General features: G+C 34.9%; 3 protein-coding genes across 3 annotated transcripts; all 3 read right to left on the bottom strand.

The window, feature by feature from the left end:
* Positions 1–1,663: 1,663 nt before the first annotated feature.
* On the bottom strand, positions 1,664–5,557 carry LOC141656586 (uncharacterized). The gene is made up of 5 exons (XM_074463536.1): positions 5,243–5,557; positions 3,694–3,955; positions 3,289–3,485; positions 2,596–2,783; positions 1,664–2,348 (listed from the first exon to the last, which is right to left on the bottom strand). Exons 1-5 carry the CDS (start codon positions 5,335–5,337, stop codon positions 2,062–2,064), a joined length of 1,029 nt encoding a protein of 342 aa, XP_074319637.1. The 5' UTR covers positions 5,338–5,557; the 3' UTR covers positions 1,664–2,061.
* A 1,831-nt stretch (positions 5,558–7,388) lies between these two features.
* Positions 7,389–10,536, bottom strand: LOC141656585 (mavicyanin-like). The gene is made up of 2 exons (XM_074463535.1): positions 8,182–10,536; positions 7,389–7,909 (listed from the first exon to the last, which is right to left on the bottom strand). Exons 1-2 carry the CDS (start codon positions 8,342–8,344, stop codon positions 7,512–7,514), a joined length of 561 nt encoding a protein of 186 aa, XP_074319636.1. The 5' UTR covers positions 8,345–10,536; the 3' UTR covers positions 7,389–7,511.
* LOC141656584 (pentatricopeptide repeat-containing protein At2g29760, chloroplastic-like) lies at positions 8,194–12,482 on the bottom strand. Its single transcript, XM_074463534.1, has 2 exons — positions 10,512–12,482; positions 8,194–8,292 (listed from the first exon to the last, which is right to left on the bottom strand). Exon 1 carries the CDS (start codon positions 12,341–12,343, stop codon positions 10,541–10,543), a length of 1,803 nt encoding a protein of 600 aa, XP_074319635.1. The 5' UTR covers positions 12,344–12,482; the 3' UTR covers positions 8,194–8,292; positions 10,512–10,540.
* Between the last annotated feature and the right edge of the window lie 8,250 nt (positions 12,483–20,732).

Genomic DNA, 20,732 nt, shown 5'->3' with positions numbered 1-20,732 from the left:
ATCGTTTTATTTTGTTCATATCTTTAGTTACATATTAATAAAAACTATATAAAAATTTGATATTTACAATGTATTTGTAAAACAATTTAAACATCTAACATGACTATCTTTTAAGATATACTTCCTCCTATTTTCATAAACGGATTATTATTCATGTTTTCTCCCCTATTTTCCTTTTTTTGGGTTGATTTGTGTGGTTGAAATTTAATTTCTTATCTCTTGTGCAAAAAGAAGAGGAGAAGAAAATGCTGAATTAGGAGTATGTTATAAGTTGTATCGAAGATTTTCCCAACTAATAAACAGTCTAAAAATCAAATGTATAAAGAACTCAATGGAATGGAAGGAGTACATATTTAGGAAAAAACAAAAGTTTATCTAATCTATTTAAATAGTTATATACTTTATTCGTTTTTGTCATTAAAAGACAGGTATCTCCGTTTTAAGGAAAACTGCGGCTTGCGGTGTCTCTCGTAGAATGAGGAAAATATCAATGCTTGTTGGGCTGTTGCCTATTGGGCTATTATCACTTGACAGTTATTTAACGGTTAACTAACACAATAGTGGTTATTAGCTACTACATGCGCCAATAATGTTATTTTAATTAGTGGCTCAAAATGTTTCATGCTCTAATCATTGACTTGGACATCGTAAATGCACCAGACTAAAATAAATCGGAAACTTGATTAAGCAACCGCCACAGAAAATTGTACTATAAAAGGAAAATGCACGCGGTGTCCTTAATCTTTGATGTTTTGTCTAAAATACTCAATTTTTTTATCCGAAAAACTTTAAGAGGTTATAACTCGTGTTTACGAGCTCAGAAAATGACGAATTATTTTTTTCAAATTGATTATTGTCACTCAAAGTTTATTCGGTAAAAAAACTTTGACGTACAAAAACTCCTAGCCACGGGATCTAAATACGACATTTTTTTTCAAATCGTAGTTCTCGGAAAGATAATCGATTTGAAAAAAAAAATTATCACTTTCTGAACTCGCAGACATGATTTATAGCATCTTAAAGTTTTTCGGAACAAAAAGTTGGGTATTTCGGGCAAAACATTAAAGTTCAAGGACACCACGTGCATTTTCCCTACTATAAAAGTGGTGATTTAGGTTTTTCAATTTAAACTTTTTAATTAAATAGAAGTATTGATCCACTCAACAATTTTAGTAAGATTTTCGAAGTTAAGACGTTTTCAAAGTCCATTACTTTGTGGAATGATCCGGCAAAAAAAACATACTAACACATTCTTGATTGTTTCACAAAAAAAATCAAGTATATACGGTGGTAGAGTCGGGAATTGAACTCAGCGGAGGCGAAATTTTTTAGCGAGAGCTAATCTCATTTTGCCATTTTCAAGCTCATTCTAAATCAAGTATTTGAAAAATTAACGGAGAAACAAAGCAGAACATAGGATTTGGTTAACAAGTTCTTAAGTTGGGAAGTATCTTTCTTAAATTTAAGATGGATTAAACATGCTAAATGAGAGAGAAAAGCAAAATGTCTAGGTACGAACAAAATATTTATCTCATCCGCACAACTGAGATAATATTTGACCCGTTATAAGCTTAAGACGGATATGCCCATCTTAAGAGAGGCTAATCACCGGAATGAAAATATGGAACAAGTCATAAATGAAGGTGAAAGAAGGTATACAAGTATATAACTGAGTAATCTTATTGCAATTCATACATCATTCCCAAATGGCCAAATACAAGTAAGTACAGTACATAACAACACAAATTCACAATTAAGACGGAACTTTCCGTCTTAAGCTTAAAACGGTGGTAAGTGGTAAACTACCAATAAATCAGACCCAGCTGCAAAAAAGTAACCACCAAAATAGAAAATAAAAGAACTGAGAAATACACACATGATGTTTGCAAACTTTACATTTTGCAAAACAACTCCTACACAACACATTCTTGTGGAAACAAAGCCATACCATAAGCACTCGCCACCGTAAACACCTCCACCTAGAGGCAAACAACGGGGAGAGCAAAAAAAAAAAAAAAAAAAAAAAAACTAGACTTGAAATATAATTACGAGCAAGGATTTTTACTTGGATTTGTTCAATCGGTTTAGTGTTATGTACTCTGCATCGTCGTTGATGAAGCTCCACCAAAGGTAAGAAAGGGGTATTGTTGTCGCGTGCCAGACAGCGCGCGCATCAATATACCCCCAATAAGGCGGAAAGTCATATATCCATAGTAATATTGAAAGAGCTCCACCATATGCGACGACTTGTAACTTCAAACGTGCGGGATGCAGACTTTTTCCGGCCCATATGACCCACAGTAGAAATTGGGTCAACCCCATGGCTAAGCAAACTTTCATGTTCAATCCTAATGAATGAACAAGAGAAACATAAATATACTTGCTAAGCAGAGGTCTCTGAAGAACAGAAGAAGCCTAAAATGTTCAGATGACAAGGTTCAATCAACAGCTGACAGAAAAAAGAACTACAAGAGCACTCCAGAGGAGTCGTTTTATGACGTTCTTAGACGTAGTTCAAAATTTATTCGAGTTATTACAGATATAGAAGAAAATATTGCATTAATAGATAATAGGGATATGAAAAGAAAGTTATACCATAATCGAGACAGTAGAAGTTGAGGAACAAGATATGTGTTGTCACAAATGCAGTTACAGGTGCCCCTGCCATAACCCTAGTAGCTTCATCCTTTATGTTGAAGACTCGAAATATGGCCATTATAAGACCGAAGCCAAGTAATGCTACGGAAGATGAGTACCCTAGCTTCTCTGTCAGGTCAAGATCTCTGAAAAAGAATGATATGTTATAGTATGAGCACATAATAGGAGGCAAAGGGAGGGAGAGGAGCGAGGGCTCATAGGGAAAAAAGAGAGGGGAAAAAATGCCTCCTAATCTTTCCCACCCGTGTTCTGAAAGCAACTGGGTAATGTGAAACATCACATAAAATGATCATTTAAGGAAGTTCTACCCTAAAACAAATTAACAATATGACGAATAGCTCTTAGGTTCATAAAGTGAGAAATTTTTACTTTCAAATCAATGTGGGATGTTCACATATGGGCGAACATGCTAGAAAAGGAACTCCCGCAGTTAAGTAGTAATAGGTACTCGGGGAAAACGGTGGACAAGTAAGCATTGAAAAAAGCTTAAATTCATTTTAGATGAAGGATTTTGCATCCCTCCATTTCCGGCCCCTTTCAGCTTTAATAGCTTCTGGATATTTCTTGTGCACCACAGCTTCCAATTATGCATCACTAACAAAGGACGGAATTACAAGGATGCTTACTTACCGACTATGGAAAACTGCCGTCCAAAACCAGCAGTTCATTGCTAAGATACCGTATATATGCCACAAGCCAGTATACTCATAGTATGTCTTCTGATTAAGCATTAATGGCAACTTGTAATAAACAAGAATGAAGAAAGATATCCAGCCGTGAAATTGTATAGACAGATTCAGAGCAGAGAGAGTTACAGAAACAGGCTCCTGAGAAGTAAAGATCGAAGATTTTAGTCTGATGGGATCGCAAATGAAAGTATCATCACAAGGTGAGCACTTTGATAAAACTATTGATTTATCAAGCAACAATTTAGCTATTGCATATTGATATAAAATACTAGCGAAAGTTGACATTGTTTGATAAACTACGTAAAATGAGACAATATAATTGGGATAGATGGAGGTATATGAAAACCTGAATCCCATAAACACGGCGATGTGGCCATCTCCCATGATACTTGACTGGCTTATCCCCGAGCGCAGTCCTTTCCTCCTCCCTTGCAAGCATACAATTGTATCTGCAGTCACTGCGGCAATCCCACCGTCTCCATTTTAAATAAAGTGGTTCTTGAACGTACCAATGACTGTCAGATATGTTACCATCAGCAGTGAATTGGCAATGCTGAAAGCATTGAGTTCCGACACAACCAGTCAGCTCACAGTGCTCTAGACAATCCCTGGTGGTTAACAGGATAACACAAATGATCACACCGTTAAATGACTAAATCCCAATTTTCATAAAACAATAACAAAAAAACATTTCAATTTTACAACAATAAATAAAGTAGCAAAATAAAACATTGACTTCAACTAAAATGTGAACATTATAAGAAGTATTTAGTTATCAGTATGTGATTGAATACCGTCACCAAAAATGTTGACAACAACATATTTACTTACACGAGTTACATCAATACGAATTAACTAAGAGGATTGTCGGCCAAAGACTAGATAAAGATTTTTCATGCAGCTCACAGCTGTTTGATCAAAGGCATTTTTTGTTGATGATCATGTTCAAGTTCCAGGGGTTCATATCAAGTTCTCCAAAGATATTACATATAGCAAAATGACTGCAAAACCAAACTTCGACCAAGGCAAAGTTATGTAGAGAGGGGGAATACTAACAGCAGTATAATTGAGGTCCCATAACAGGAGCTAGGAGCTAAACTTAATCAATGAGTCTTGTTTAACACCATTGACGCATATAATCAATGACTAGCTGTAATCAGAATTCAGAAACGTTATCATCTTGAATTCACATATGGTGTACAAACATTATGATCTTACACAGTTTGTTTACTGCTATCATTACATGAGCCGCAGAAAATTGTTAGTTGTGTGCTATACAAGTCTACAACCGTCTTACGGAAGACTAACTGAATTACGCTACAATGCTACTCCCTCCATTCAACTTTTATCACCGCACTTTAATATAATACTCCTCACAAATATTGAATAAGTGCGGTGATAAAAGTTCCACTTATTTTAGGGAAAGGGGGTTTTATGATGAATTTATGAGGTCAACGAATCTCATACCCAATTGACTTGTAAATGACCTTACCCGCTAAGCTAGTTCAGACATTTCTCTTTGGCCACCTGTCGCATGCCCAACACTTTGACACATCAATTTAGACCAAAAAATTACCACAAATTCTCATTTAAGACGAACGCAATCCTTAAGCTTAAGAAGGGCCAAATACCTACCAAATCACTCCACCTGTTGCTTAGAAAATGCTAAAAGTTATGCCTTTATTACCACCACTTGTTGTATTTAACCAGTCTTAAGCTTGAGACGGATAGGAGACGGATAGTAATTAAGCTAATCAAAGTGAATCACAAATACAAATCACAATTATACTCGTAGTAATTAAGCTAATTACTTGAGAATAAACTACAGTAATTAAGCAATAAAGAAGGAATTAACTAAATCTAGGTAAATTAAATTAGGGAAATAATAAACGAACCTATAAATTGGATCAACATCACCTTCACTTGCTTGAAGTGCAACAGCAATACCAAAGAAAGCAGACGAGAGTAACAACCAATTAAAAACTGCCATCTGTAAAATTTAAGCAATTTAAACAAGAAAAAAATGGAGATCAAGGAAGTAAATCAATGGCAGCAAAAATTTACATTTTAGGAAAGAGAGAGAGAAAAAAGATTTGTTAAAATTTAAATTAAATTAAGTTGGGGAAATGTGAGGATGACGTGAGGAGGCGGTAAGGTCAAGGAGTCGGTTTTGTTTCATTTTCGTATCTCATCTTACGTCTTTATCTTTAAGTTTGGACATTTCCGTCTCATTTATTTAAATAATTTTCGTAAATGAAGTACAAGTATTATCATAATTCATGATTAAGATGGACATATTATCGGATGAGAATTAGCGAAACACAAAATAAGATATGAAAATGGGGTTACTAATGATCGATTGCCACGTGGTGAGATTAGAATGGGTAACCGAGGTATGTGGTTAAGAGACTGACACATGGCGTGATGTTAGTAGGATGTGTGTTTCAGTTTGTTGATTGGTTGGGTGAAATAAATATTATCCTACAACCAGTTGTATAATAGTATTGTACAACCGCCTCAAAGTTGTCGAACTCTTACACAAAGTTGTTGAACTATTTTACAAGTTATTGAGCAGTTTTACGAAGTTATTGAGTTTAATAATTTTTCTGTTAAGCTTAATAACTTTGTACCATAGCTCGATAATTTTGCTCAATAACTTTATAACAAAGCTCAACTAAATTGAATAAGTTGTATATACAACAAGTTGTATAATACATTAATTAGAATTATTTGCTTGTTAAATCAAGTTGACATAGTTTCCAATTTAATTTCTAAGAACATATATCCTTCTTCCCGATTATTTGTTTATCTATTCCATTTTAGAATGTCTTGTTTATTTGTTTACCTTTCTGTATTAAGAAGTTAATTTATGACAGATTTGATCATATATACTCCCTCCTAGTCGCTCATTTCTTCCCTTTTTCATTTTTCATGGTAGTCAGGATTTTCTTCCCTCTTTTCTTTTTTGGAAAGGTTTGTGTGGTCCAAATTCATTTGCATGCATGTGGGGTAGAGTGTTTTGTGTGATCTAAAATCATTTCCTTATTTCTAGTGCAAAACGGAGGGGAAGAAATAAGCGACTAGGAAGGAGTATTCATTATTGTACACATGTCGTCCACTAACAAACACCACAAATAATGTCTTCCATTTCTTTGGTTTTTGTACCAAAACTAAAGATAAACAAATGACGAGTATAAGGGAGTTTGGACAAGAGCTTACCTCGGTTACGACTATGAATTTCTTGTATACTCGAGATTCATTCCACTTATGATTAAAATGCTAGTATGTTAGCAATCATGTTGACTTGGTGATAGTGATTGTTGGGATGATGAGACTTTGTTTGTTTGCACTCTAAAATAAGGTTGAATAATGTAGTATGACAACATGGAAAATGGATCATCTCTATTTCCTCTCACAATTTTCTTAAATAATAATTTCCTCTTTTACCTTCATTTTGCTTTATTTTTATGTGTAAATTTAGAACCGTTAGATGTTGTCAATATGCGATTCGGGCCATTAATAGGTACTTGCCTCTCCATTTCTTTTGAGGAAATGGAGAGAAAATGGGCTCGACAACATGGGGTACGTTGGAAGTACAATTCTAAATAGAGGGATATTAACCTAATCAGTTGGTCTCGTTTAAGATCGTCTTAATTTAAGATTTCTTATAACATTTTTCTTGTTTTCACCACTATTTTAATAAGATGTTAGAGGCTTAGAGCTATCTTAAGTTAAGAAGATTTTAAACAAGAATTGGCGTAACATTACATAGAGATCATTTGATATATTGATGATTAACTCAATTCGAACATAGTTCTTGATTACTCCGATAACAGGAAAAAAAATCGAAACTTTCACTAAACCGTAGTCTTATTTGATGTCTATTCTATCTTTCAGCATTTTTTGTTTAATAACATGTGGAGTACTCACTACATACCGTTAACCCGATACAAACAGTTTTAATGTTAACAGAAGAAGGGGATGTGATTTAAATCGAGGCATGGAACGAGACATTGAAGTCAGATATACATACAAACCACATTCCGCTGCAATAAGCCTAAATTTTCTAGTATAAAATAAATGTTGTCGAATCAACAGGCAGAATTAAGTATACAAAATTCAAAACAGGACCAGTATAGTATACTGTAAGGTGCAGTGATTTTCTCAAACAATACCATTGAGAATTGAGTAGCCCACAAAACCCATTAAAAATACTAAAACAGGCCGGGCGACATAACTGAACTCAGAGGAAGAAGGAAGAGCCGGATTATTATTATTATTCTTAGATGTTCTTGGAAGTAAAGCAGAAGTAGGTCCAGGTGCTGCAATTGGTGCTCCAACTGGTGCAGCGGTCGAGTTTGGTTCGACATGGACATGAAGCTTCATTCCTCCCAGACAGTAGAGTCGATTACAACAGGCGAAGTACATTTCTCCTGGTTTGTTCAAAGGAAAGGTGGTGTTCCCTGATGTACTTCTTAATATAGCATTGCTTGTGTCACACTTCTGAAATTCTTCTTCTGTTAGCTGACATACACTGTTCGATGATGACGAGTACTGAAACACTGAAAAAAAATAGTTGCAAGTAAATTGATTGAGCTGCATATTTACAGTTTGACAAAACTAAACTTGTTACAGCCGTTATTATCTGGCAAACTTAAAACGACCTGATAAAATGATACGGAGTAGACAATAACATGACTGAATTGTCATCTGTTTGCGTATTTTGAGCAACAGTGCGGGTAATTACGAACTTATGATTCACATAGATTGGTTTTATTTTCATATGAATTGGAAAAGAACGGGAAATGAGCAGCAATGATAAAGAAATACTTACTCAGAACATCCCCGACAGTAAAGCTCTTGCCTGCCGGCCATGAATCAAGATCGGAGCTGATATCCCAACCGGAGGTGTCGCCGACTATGTACATGGTGGCAGTGCATGCAACTGTAAGACAAATGAGTACCCCAAGAAAACCAAGCAAAGGTAGCTTCATCATTTTTTAGTAAGCAAAATAGTTGACCACCTCAGCAATTTACCCAAAATGTATATTAGAGCATATTTATATAATGCTTGGTTATTAATTAGATCACCAAACTCAAAGCTTCACCAATTACTTAGATTACGTAGTTACATATAAGTTGGCTATCAAATCCAACCACCACCCACCTGAAATCAGATGACCAACTAGGGTACAGGGTCTTCCAACTTTGGTGGAAAACTACTTAAACTAAGGTTTATCATATGCTAAGAATGACACACACGCATATGCAGCGGAGAGAGATGTGGCAAAATTACGTAAATAGTATTTCCTCTACCCCGTCAATATTTTATACTTCATCCCAATTATTTGTTTACCTTTGATTAAAATACTCCTCACAAAGAATATAAGAGGTAAACAAATGCCTGAGACATAGGGAGTATTTGCTTTTAATTCAACTTTCTAGGTAAGCACATGCAAATGGGTTAGAACGACTCACTCATTTTCGACCACACAAAACATGCTTACGGAAAAAAAAAAAAAAAAAAAAAAAAACTATTAGTTGAGATGGAACAACATGATTTATGAATATTCAGTGGGTCACAGGTAGTACCAAATTGAGGAAATTTAAGCATGAACCCCCACAAGTCCTTTTCTGATGAATCTAGCATGTAAGTACATTGAGGAACTACCCTCAAAATCTAAATTGTAGACGGTCTTCTGTGTTATTCCGATACTTCAGTTAGCCGCTGACCAGACACTCAACTTTTAGACCACAAAATAGAAAATTTAGCTTAAAATAGCCATATCCGACGCTCCGACACGGTGTCTTGTCACGTAAATATATGGACTTCACATGACACCGTGTCGGAGAGACGGAATAACACATACGGTATTACATAAGAGACCAACTCACTGACCCTATAATTAAATGAGAGGTAAATATTTGGGCTGTTCTCACTTCTATTCGAACATCTCATACAAGATTCACTGGATAAATTGCTTTAAAACTATGTGCTAACATTACTAGTATTAAACTTGTCCGTCCTAATCAATATCAAAATTAGGTAACTTGAAAGTCACAAGTAAAAAATAGAACATCAGTAAAATTAATGGCTAGAGGTCTGCATGCAGATGATACTATGACAGACATGTCTTGGATTTTATACTTTGGTCAATTGGTCTATTGTGTGACGATTTCTTAGGCTGCTGCTGTTTCAATATGTTTTTTCATAACAAGATGTAGTTTCTTGAGAATTTGACGTACATATGTTCTGATGAGAAGTCATGCTATGAGCGAAACAGTGAACCTGGAACATGGTGGAACCTGGGTGGCTGGGGTTGAGAGGGGTGGATCTGAAGGGGTATTGTTGTCATTTAACATATTTACTACTTAACAAATCTGGAGACCTAACTATTGACTACGCCAACCATTGACCGATGACTGAAGAAATCCCAGTTCTTACTGTTTGTAGAACAGTTGTTGGCATGGGAATGACATACAATAACCCTAAGCAGCATCTTTTGTGAGGGGAGGAAGTCAGGAAGGGGTTGCGAATCTGAGCAGACCATAGTGTATAACTCTGTGTTTGAGCTAACATACTCCCCATGTCCCTGCCAATAATATATGTTTGTTTTCAAATCGGTTTTATATGTAAGCACATGCAAGTGCACTAGGAAAACCCACACTCATTCTCAACCATACACAACTGCCTCGAAACAAAATGTACCCTACTGGCTGGAAAAGACCAAATTGGAATACTTAAGACTACTGCCTGAGACAGCGGTAGTAAATTACATGATCCCTGGCCTAGAAGATTATAACCAGTCATAAATAATTGTTGGATAAGTATCTCCAATTTCCCTGTTCAATTTTTTCAAATGTTTTAGGCAACTAGGCAGTGAAAGATTCTAAGCTTCTCCATGTCAGAAAATCAAGCAATAAGAACATCACTAGTCGTGCCAATTACCCTACAGTTCTACAAAGATATAAACAAAAAGTGTACCTAGCATATATACTTCCTCCGTCAATGAATAATTCGAGTCACAAGTTTATTTATGGACAACCCAAACTAAAAAACAGGATATTTATTCATCAACAAAGCTAGTATGAAGATATGAACAATAACCGATCATACGACCATACTCCAACGATCATCACAACATGGAAAAATGGGTAAAATACCTCATGTTTTCTTCGTCCTGAACAAAAGGCTAATAGCCTGAAATTCTCCGTTTTCCTTCTACAGAACTCCAGGCAGAAGGCTTTTGCACAAGGTTTTCCTCCATTAAGACTCTAAACTTGGTAGCCGAATCCCATTTTTCGGCACCAGCGTAAGTGTCTGACAGAAGTACATAGTTACCACTGTTACCAGCATCTGATTCGAGGAGCTTGCTAGAGACGGTTTCAGCCAAGGTAACGTTTTCATGAAGCTTGCAGGCGCTCAACAAGATCCTCCATAATACAGCATCGGGAGGTATAGGCATCTTGAGTATAAAGTCATACGCCCTCTCCAATTTACCAGAACGACTCAGGAGATCAACTACACATCCATAATGTTTCATTTGAGGCTTTATTCCGTAAACTTTTTGCATACTTTCAAAGTATTCAAGCCCTTTGTCGACCAACCCAGCGTGTGAACAAGCCAGTAATATCCCGACAAACGTTCCATTACTTGGCATCACATTACCACTTAACATCTTCTCAAAAAGCTGGATAGAAGAATTTGCAAAGCCATTTACAGCCAAACCAGAGATGACTGCAGTCCAGGAGACGGTATCTCTCACTTTCATATCATCAAAAACTTGCAACGCCTTTTGAACATCGCCACATTTACAGTACATGTCAATCAAGGCATTACCAACATAAATATCCACTCGTATCTTATGCTCAGCAATGAATTTATGAATATCCTTTCCCAGATCAAGCATTCCCAAACGAGCGCAAGCAGAAAGCATGCTAGCTATTGTGATTTCGTCAGGTTTGATATCATTCACCATCATATCTTGGAAAACTTCCACTGCTTCAGAATACTTTCCTGCTTGTGTGTACCCAGTTATCAACGATGTCCAAGAAATCACGTCTTTCTTTGGCATATCATCGAAAACCCTCTTTGCTGAGACCAAATCACCACTTTTCACATACGCCATCATCAAAGCATTCCAAGACACTAAATTCTTCTCACTCATTCGATCAAACATTCCTCGTGCCAAATCCACCAAACCCCGCTTTCCACACATATCAATCACCGTATTCCCCAAATAAACATCTACCTCGACACAATTCCTATCAATATACTCCATCATTGCATCAGCAACATCCCACTTAGACAACATATTACAAGCCATAACCGCCTTCAACATCGTCACAGCATCAGCTCTCACATTCGCCACCCGCATTTTCTCAAACATACCCAAAACCTCCTCATACCTATCACACCTACTATACCCACAAATCAATGAGTTCCAGGAAACCAAATCTCTCTCAGACATTTCATCAAACACCTTCTGTGCATACCCCATTTCCCCACCAAACCCATACATTCCGATCAACGCATTCGACACATATATATACTTCTCGTACCCGAGCTTAACCACGTTCACATGAATCCTCCTACCCTGCAAAACATTACGAACCCGCGCACACGCCTTAAGCGCGAAAATCGCAGTCAAATCATTACCAATTAACCCAGAAATTTTCATAGAATTATACAAATATATAGTTTGAATCGGATCATCACTTTTAGACCATGCCCTTAACATAAAATACCAAAGTAAGAAAGTGGGTTCTTCAACTTGATTGAATACGGACTGAGCTTTGTTAATGGTGGATGGAGAAAGCGAATAACAGCGTAAAACATGGGAGATAATATGTGGGTCTGTGTGTCTATGTGTTCTAATGAGGTGTCCATGAAGCTCTTTAATGGCGTTGGGTGAGAAGGTTGAATTTGTGTGTAATTGTTGAGGTTTTGGTGTTATGGAGGATAAGCAGCGCAAATGGCGCGAAAATTGATTCATGATTTTGTTGATTATAATTTGGGGATGAACATCCGTCTTTGGTCAACTTATTGGAAGTTATTGGAGTGGGGGTGGGTCGAGGACTCGAGGGCGGATGTGGTTTTTCGGGCTCGAACACCGTGGATGTAGTAGTGTTAGTAGGGATGACGATGGGTTTAGGATATGGCTGATCTAGTGATCTTATACAACATATATCCGTAGGGTTGTAAATGATCTCAGGCGGCCCGACAAGCCCTCGTAATCGATTTGGTCAAAACGAGCTTGAGCTGAGTGTGGCTAAATACGAGGCGAGCCCGAGCTTAACAAGGCTCGGCTTGGAAGCTCGTTTATATTTTTTTTGTATAATTTTATACTTAATATTAATTTTATTTTAAATTATATATTATTTTATCATTTATAAGTATATTATAATATACTGTAATATTTTTAGTATTTTATAATCTTGTTTGTTATTTAGAAATATTTATATTTATTTAGATTCAAAAAGTAAGAAAGTGAAACTAATATAAAGACAAAACGAGCTCGAGCTTCAATTTTAAGGCTCGACGAGTTTTAGCTAAAAACTTTGAGTCGAGCTCGAGCTCTCAAATCGGCTCCTTTACTGACCCTATATATCCGTACCCGTGTTTTTGTGATGTACTTATATCCGTCAAGACTCGGGGTTTGAAATACATGGGGTTTGTAAAAGGTCGTCGACATTTTTTGTACAATAAATCGACATTTTTTAAAGAAAAGACCATTACTACCCTTACGCTCTCTCTCTACTCTATTCTCTCCCAAATCCTAACAAATTTAAGAAGAAAAAATACATTATCATGATCGAAATCAATATAGGACGCCCATTCATCGGTAAATTAACAACTCAGAAATCAAATTGCTAAATTTCTCCACCATTTTATTAGTTTTCTTAATTAAGAAAAAAAAAGTGTAAAATAAATTCAATCAACTTGGGCTAGAACTTGGACGTATAACTTCATATGGGCTTATAACTAAAGATAAATCAATCGACTAAAGATGATCAATCAGCGCCCTAAATTAAAGCTGAAACCACCATTTTATACAAAACTTCTACTCACTGACCACAATCAACGTCCACCATCAACGTCACCCACCATCATAAACGTCCAACTTTAACGTCACTAGCCATGATCGACGTTGAATCTCAACGTTGGAGCCATGTACCAACGTTGAAGCCCTACGTCAAGCACCTACGCCAACGTTGAGATTCAACGTTCAAGCCCCTTACCAACGTTGATATTCAACGTTCATAGCAAAGAAAGTGCATAGTATGGGGATGAAATTTGGAATTCAGTAAAGTCTTTCCAGGAAAGATAATGAACCGTGAGTTTATGCAAGCAGATGTAAAGTCATTTGTATGCATCGTTGAATTCTTTTTCGATGTCGTTATTCCAAGTTCTCTTATTTTCTTTTCCAGAAATATCATTAGCTCATATGCTTGTTATTATCAATTAGGCAAAGTATAGTTTTCATTAATTGATTTAAGCCCTATGTAAGATTAAACCGGAGTTCGATCTTAAAATCGATGGTGCGACAGCCGACGTGTTGATCGTTGACGAGTTGTAATGGGGAAAGAGAAGAGAGAGTAAGAGGGAAAGAGAGGAGCAAAGGCGGTGCGGTGGGCGTGATGGCCACGATGGGTGCGGTCTTCTTTGGGTGTGTGGTGATGGCGGTGGTGACGGGGGATTGGGGGAGGGGGTGTGGTTGTTGTAATGTGTATAAAGGAAAGAGAGGGTGAGAGAAAGTAAGAGAGAGGAGAAAAGGGTACATATCGTCTTTTTTATGAAAAGCGTCGACCATTTATTTTAAAACGTCGACCACGTTTTGCAATCCGGAAATACATAGACCCATACTTGATCCTGATGGGCTTGGGCATTATCTTGGTTTACCAGTGGGTTTAACCTCCCTTAATTTACCATATCATCTTTAAATTGAAATCTATTGGATAGCTTTAAAATACTATCAAATTTAGTAAAAATGTAATAATAAAGTCAAACGACTAAATCTTTCGGGATTAACAAAATATCAAAATACCATACACATAATTTGAAAACAACCATTTGTTGTGTCGAGTTGCTGAGTATGAATGTCAACGTCAACTAAAATGACAACACTGATGGATCTTGTAGAAACGCTTAATAATTCATACTCTTAACTGGAAATATTAAGCTTAATAGATACGTATAAAATTTGTAAGGGTCAAGAGTATGGGTATGGGACTTATAAGGAACCATACCCATATCAGAGTTTTTAAATGGATCATACCCGTACGAATCCAAGATAAGACGACCTGTACACGACCCACTAGGTAATACTCAAAAGGTCTGTCATACCTAAGACCTTGTTCTTTTGGACTGAAACCGTCTAAACTGAACTTAATGGAGTTGAACTGAACTGGATGGACTAAACTGAACTGAAGTAAAGTTGTGAAGAGAAAAGCTGAACTGAACTGAAATGAGTTGAACTGAATTAAAATGAGCTGAAATTAAGTCCAAAAGAACATGGCCTAAGTGTTAGTATCAGTGATACTTGTATAGGGCGATTTTACATAATTGTTTTTGTAAAATTATATACTCACTTGATTTCACTTTTATCATTCCTCCTTTCTATTTCGAGATGATTTAATATTGAAACGGTGAACTAATAGAGTTATGTGGTTTTACAAAGACCTCTTAATATAAGGTAATTTTTCACAAAAAGACTTATAATTATGTAAAACCGTTTTACACAACTTAAATGAAAATGTTGGAAGTATGAGTTTTGGGCCACCAGATTTTACTATTATACCTTGTTGGGCCTTTGCAGTATACGGTACAGTAGTTTGAGATCCAGTTGGCAAACTGGCTTTCTCACATAAGTTTACAAGCATGAAATCCATCACACGTCAATTACATTTACCTGAGTGGAGTAATTCTACATTTACCTGAGTGGAGTAATAGTCACACGTCAATTACATGAGTGAAGTAATTCTGCATTTTGAAACTAATAGTACTCCTTAGTAGGACTGAGAAAAAAATTCGATTATTCCAATTGATCCGATATTTGGTTTGAATTCGATCCAATTTTTTTGGATATCCAATTCGAAAGTTAAGTTTGGATCGGATATCTGATCCGAAACTTTTGGTATTTTGATCGGATATATGGATATTAGAATGAAAACGTTTGGGTATCCGATCCGATCTAAAAATATAATTTTTTAGTATTTACTGTTTTTTCTTGCCATTTATGACCAATTTTTAATTAAATGAGCGTGTTTAGATTGTAGTTCTTATATTAGGGTGTTTAGAATTATTTTACGGTGCAGTTTGGACTATAATTTTAAAATTGTTCCATTTTTTCAGTGTTATTTTTTTAACTTTTAACATTGTTTTAAGTATACTTCTTTAATAACACACTTTTATTTGATACAACAACGTTAAAAAGTACCAAAACTATGTTAGTTGTACCTAAATTTTATGTGGAGATCATTAGAGTAAGAAAACAAAAGAAAATCATCATGGAAGACGATGAATTCAATAGTGTCTTAAACTCAATTTTCAAGTAAATTTAAAAGTATGGATATCCGATAGATATCCGCATCCGATCCGATTATTTTTGATACCCGAAACATTGGATATCCGAAAGATTTGGATCGGATATGGATATTTGTCTTCAGGATTTTCCAATCTGGATATCCGATCCGAACTAGCACTTTGGATCGGATATCCGATCCGTGCTCTGCCCTACTCCGTAATACATTATCGTTTGAATGATATTGGTTTCGAAATGGTTTTTAAGTGATTTCTAAAATTAAAATGTTAACCTCTACTACATTTTCATGTAATTATGCACATTTTTTTCATCGCAATTTAAAATTAGTCTATATTATCTAATTATCCCGACTCATATTTATATCAAGCCGAGTTGTGACAAGTTTAAGTTGACAACTTTTTTTGATCATGTATTTATTCGCTTAGATAAGCTAGAGCTGATCATGGGCCGGGCCTATGCGGGTTTGGGCCGGGCCGGGATGAAAAAAATGGCCCACATGTGCGGGTTGGGCCGGACCGGGCCAAATGAGAGGGCCTATTTAGCGAGCCCAAGCCTAACCCTTATGGGCTAAATCGGGCTTTTGGGCCTAAATGGGCTTTTCAGGCCCTAAAATTTACGACTTACCAAACGAGATAAGTAGTATAATACCTTCAACTAGTACTTTAAAAGTGCTCTTAGTATAAAAAAACGTACAAAGTATGATGAAGTACATATGAATTAATCTTCAAAAATGGAATAAAAGACAATCATCGACACATTATAATGCTTAATCATGTCTAGTAGATATGATTTATGATACGTAAACATCGCTTTTAAATCTCAATAAATATATGCATGAGTTTATAAGGAATTATATATAAAATTTACGCTACTTACACCGATTTTATAACAAAAATATTCCTTAATAATAAATATGGGCCGGGCCGGGCCAAAATTTGGGCCAAACGCTTAGCCCAAACCCGGCCCAAAAGTACATTGGGCTTTTTTGGGCCAGCCCATGGGCTTTTTGGGGCCAAAATAAAAGGCCCAAGCCCTTCAAAAAAGCGGGCTGGGCTGGGTCGGGCCAATGGGCTTGGACCATTTGATCACCTCTAAGATAAGCTAACAATTTTTTAAAATAATTTTCTAGGAAAGCATCAAAATGATAAATGGTAGATGTAGTCTTAAACCATCCTCGTTTAAGACTAGGATTTTTTATTTTTTATTTTTTTGGTAAAGAGAGGTGGGGTTAATCCAAAATAACGAAGTCTAAGACAACAGTGAAACTAAGAAGCATAAACAGGTACATAATGAGGCCAAGCAATGCCTCCCATATCCTGCTGAACGTAGAGGTAGACAACAATGCGGGTTGGCCCGGCCCGCCCCTTCGAGCCTCCCCTTCATATGGCCCACTGGCCTGGTCTTCTAGCCTGCATAGCCCGCTCTCCATCACGCGCCGATCCGGGGCTTACTCTTCCTCAGCCCACACTGCCCATCGCCCCATCCCGGTCACCCAGCCTGCAGTGTGGGCTAGGGCTCCCCACCCCCAACCCAGCCCGTTCCAGGCCGGCCCAACCCGTGGTGAACTGGCCCGAAGTTAACCTCTAGCTGAACAAGACTAAATAGACGACTTGGCATCTCCGAGACGTCCATAATTTTAAGTTGTTGATCTTGGTGCACCCCAATATTAGCCAACCAATCCGCGCAAGAATCGGCTTCCCGATAGATATGAATAATCTCCACTTGCCAATGTGTATCCTGAATAAACGACTTACAAATTTGAATGAGATGAGTGTGCGCCGAGGGATACTCCTGCCCCGTCTTCATAAGCTAAGGCTAGCCACCACTTGCGAATCGGTTTGGATGACTAGGAATGTTATTAGGTAGGGTAAAGCATATCATGAAAACGGTTTGGACCGCGTCCACAAAAAAGGAAACATAACTTTTTGTTTATTAAGTAATGAATTTTCTCCTTATTTTATTAATGTGAGATACTCATATGTCTACATATCACAAAATAAATCCAGTTAACAGCAATCAACACCATATAGAATAGTCAAGAGAGGTTATCATAACTCTTCAAGTTAGCCTCTAACTTCTAGGTATTTATGAGCTGTTTCATCCATTACCTCCTACCTAAAAGAAAATAGTGACAAAATTATTATATGTTTTACAATTTGCAACACTTGTCTATCCTGTTAACTCATCTCAAACCCGCTAATCAACTCATCCATCACCTACATAATTCAAGCTATTAGTTAGACCAACTCACAATTAAGACACGTTTGATTGAATTCAATCCACCTAGCAAGAACTAACATTGTACTCCTAAAAGGACCTAATAATTATTTAGCTAAAACAGTATAAAGAGTAAATGATAAGATAATAATATTAGATAGAGTAATTGACGAAACATGTGGTGACCTGAGTATTATTACAATTGTCTATTTCCTCTCATCATACTATGCCTATGGCGGCATTTATTGTATTCTCACCGCCATACCTATTAAGTAGTTGAGCTTTTAATTACACAGATTATATACAACAAAACCATTTCATTTTTTTCATCTCAATTATTATTGTACATCTTCTTTTGGGCCTCATTGTTCAACTAATTGGTATTTACGTGCTGCATGCATGTGATCTAATTAATTGTAGATTGATGCTTATTAATTTAACAGGTTACAAACTTACAATGTTATAACGACGCGAGAAATATAAATAAAGACGGATAAAGAAAGCATTAACTATCTCTAGAATAATGTTACTTCAACGTCATCACACTAAGTAGATTATACATTCGATGTACTACTACTAATTGTATAATTTCTGATCATTATAATAAATTTTTTTGAGATTTGTTTTAAAAATTATGAGTTTTACTATAAAATTTCTGAGTTCATTCACTTAAACATTAAACTCAAAAAATTACAATAAAACTCAAAAATATTACATATAAACTTAGTTAAATTTTAGTTTTCCGGAAAAAAAATTAAAATAAAAAATGTTATAAACTTTAATAAGTTTAGAAAAAATACACATATGCTCAAAAACAAATAGAGTTTGAGGTAATAAGCTTAGAAAAAATACACATATGCTAAAAAACAAATAACGTAGGAGGTAATACATCAGATGTATATTCTTTTTTCACTCATTACACCCTTAGGTCTCATTAATTACCTCTCTATCAAGTTTAGTTATAAAATCTATACTATATAATTAAAAGGCTAGATAAAAGCAATAAATTTAATTCCACATGTCACTAGCAATTAATTTAATTCCACATAGGATTAGCAATCAATTTACTTTCTATACATTTTACTTATTTATTTATTTTATTTACTAATTAACAAGCCAAAAAGATGAGGAGAAAAAGGAGTAGCAAAAAAATGACAAAAAAGAGAGTAGTTTATTATTCACATTTCACCCAACCTCATCCAATTTCACTTCTAATTACACCGACACCAAAATACCAACTTCATCCCCTTACTACTATATATCTATGATCTATATATATCTATAAAATTTATAAAAGACTACATAAACCATTTAATTCTATTAATCCATAAAATATTATATTATTATTAATTATAGTTAAAAGGGTAAAGTTAAACAAAGGCTACATAAACCATTTAATTTTATTTCAAATGACATTTTATAATACATTACTTCGTATGATATTACTATGACTATATCTATACAATATAGTTAAAAGGCTTCTAAAAGCATTACATTTAATTCCATGTGGCATACTCATTAAATTTTATTCTATGTTGCATTTTCACAATTTTTAAATTTGTATTGATTATTAAATTTACTAAAATTTCTTACAAAAGTGTTATCATATATTTTGTAACATATAAGTTAAAGTAAATCAAAGTAAAAGGCTTTTAAAATCATTAAATTTAATTCCATGTGGCATAATCATTAAATTTTATTCTATGTTGCATTTTTATAATTTTTAAATTTGTATTGATTATTAAATTTACTAAAATTTCTCACAAAAGTGTCATCATATATTTTGTAACATATAAGTTAAAGTAAATAAAAGGATATTATCATTATTCTTAAATTAATTGTATGCATTAAATATTTCTTGAGTTAAAAAAATTTCAAAAGTGATGTAATTTATACAAATTCACTTACAAATTTCATAATTTTTGTAACATATAAGTTAAACCAAATCGAAGGATATTATCATTATTCTTAAATTAATTTTATACATTAAATATTTCATGAGTTAATAAAAAATTCAAAAGTAATGAAATTTATACAAATTCACAAATAAAATTTAACATTTTATTTAAATTTTTTGTAATAAAACCTGTTAATGAATTGATTAAAATTTCTTCATACTTATTTTTCTAATTTATAAATTTGATGAAGTGTTTGTTGGAAGTGTTGTATTTTTTTTTCTATAAATTGTAATACTTTACTTTCCTAAAATTTAAACCTTTTTAATTAAAAATAAAAATAATTTTGTAGTTCAATAACATTCCTAAAAGTAAAAGTATGACATTTTACTTCAACTACTATTTAAAAACAAGGCAATTAAAAAACTATGACATTTTTCACATTAGTCCAATTTACTTATTATGTGAAAAACTATTCACGCATCTAAAAACAAGGCAATTGAACACCCACAATTTTCATTAACCTTTTTCCTAATTAATTTACCTCTTAAGGTCCTCATAATCAATTATCTTATTTAATAATACTCATAACTTACAAAATAATTGAAAATGAATATGAAAAGATGAGAATCAATGGCTGTATTATCTTATTTAATAATACTCATAACTCACAAAATAAATGAAAAGTAAAATGAAAAGTTTAAAACTAATGGTTGTATAATGGATAT

Source organism: Silene latifolia, chromosome 5 (assembly GCF_048544455.1).
Source record: "Silene latifolia isolate original U9 population chromosome 5, ASM4854445v1, whole genome shotgun sequence".
NCBI classification, from domain to species: Eukaryota; Viridiplantae; Streptophyta; class Magnoliopsida; order Caryophyllales; family Caryophyllaceae; genus Silene; species Silene latifolia.
Note: the sequence above shows the minus strand (reverse complement) of the source record. Positions and strands in the feature narration are given on the sequence as shown.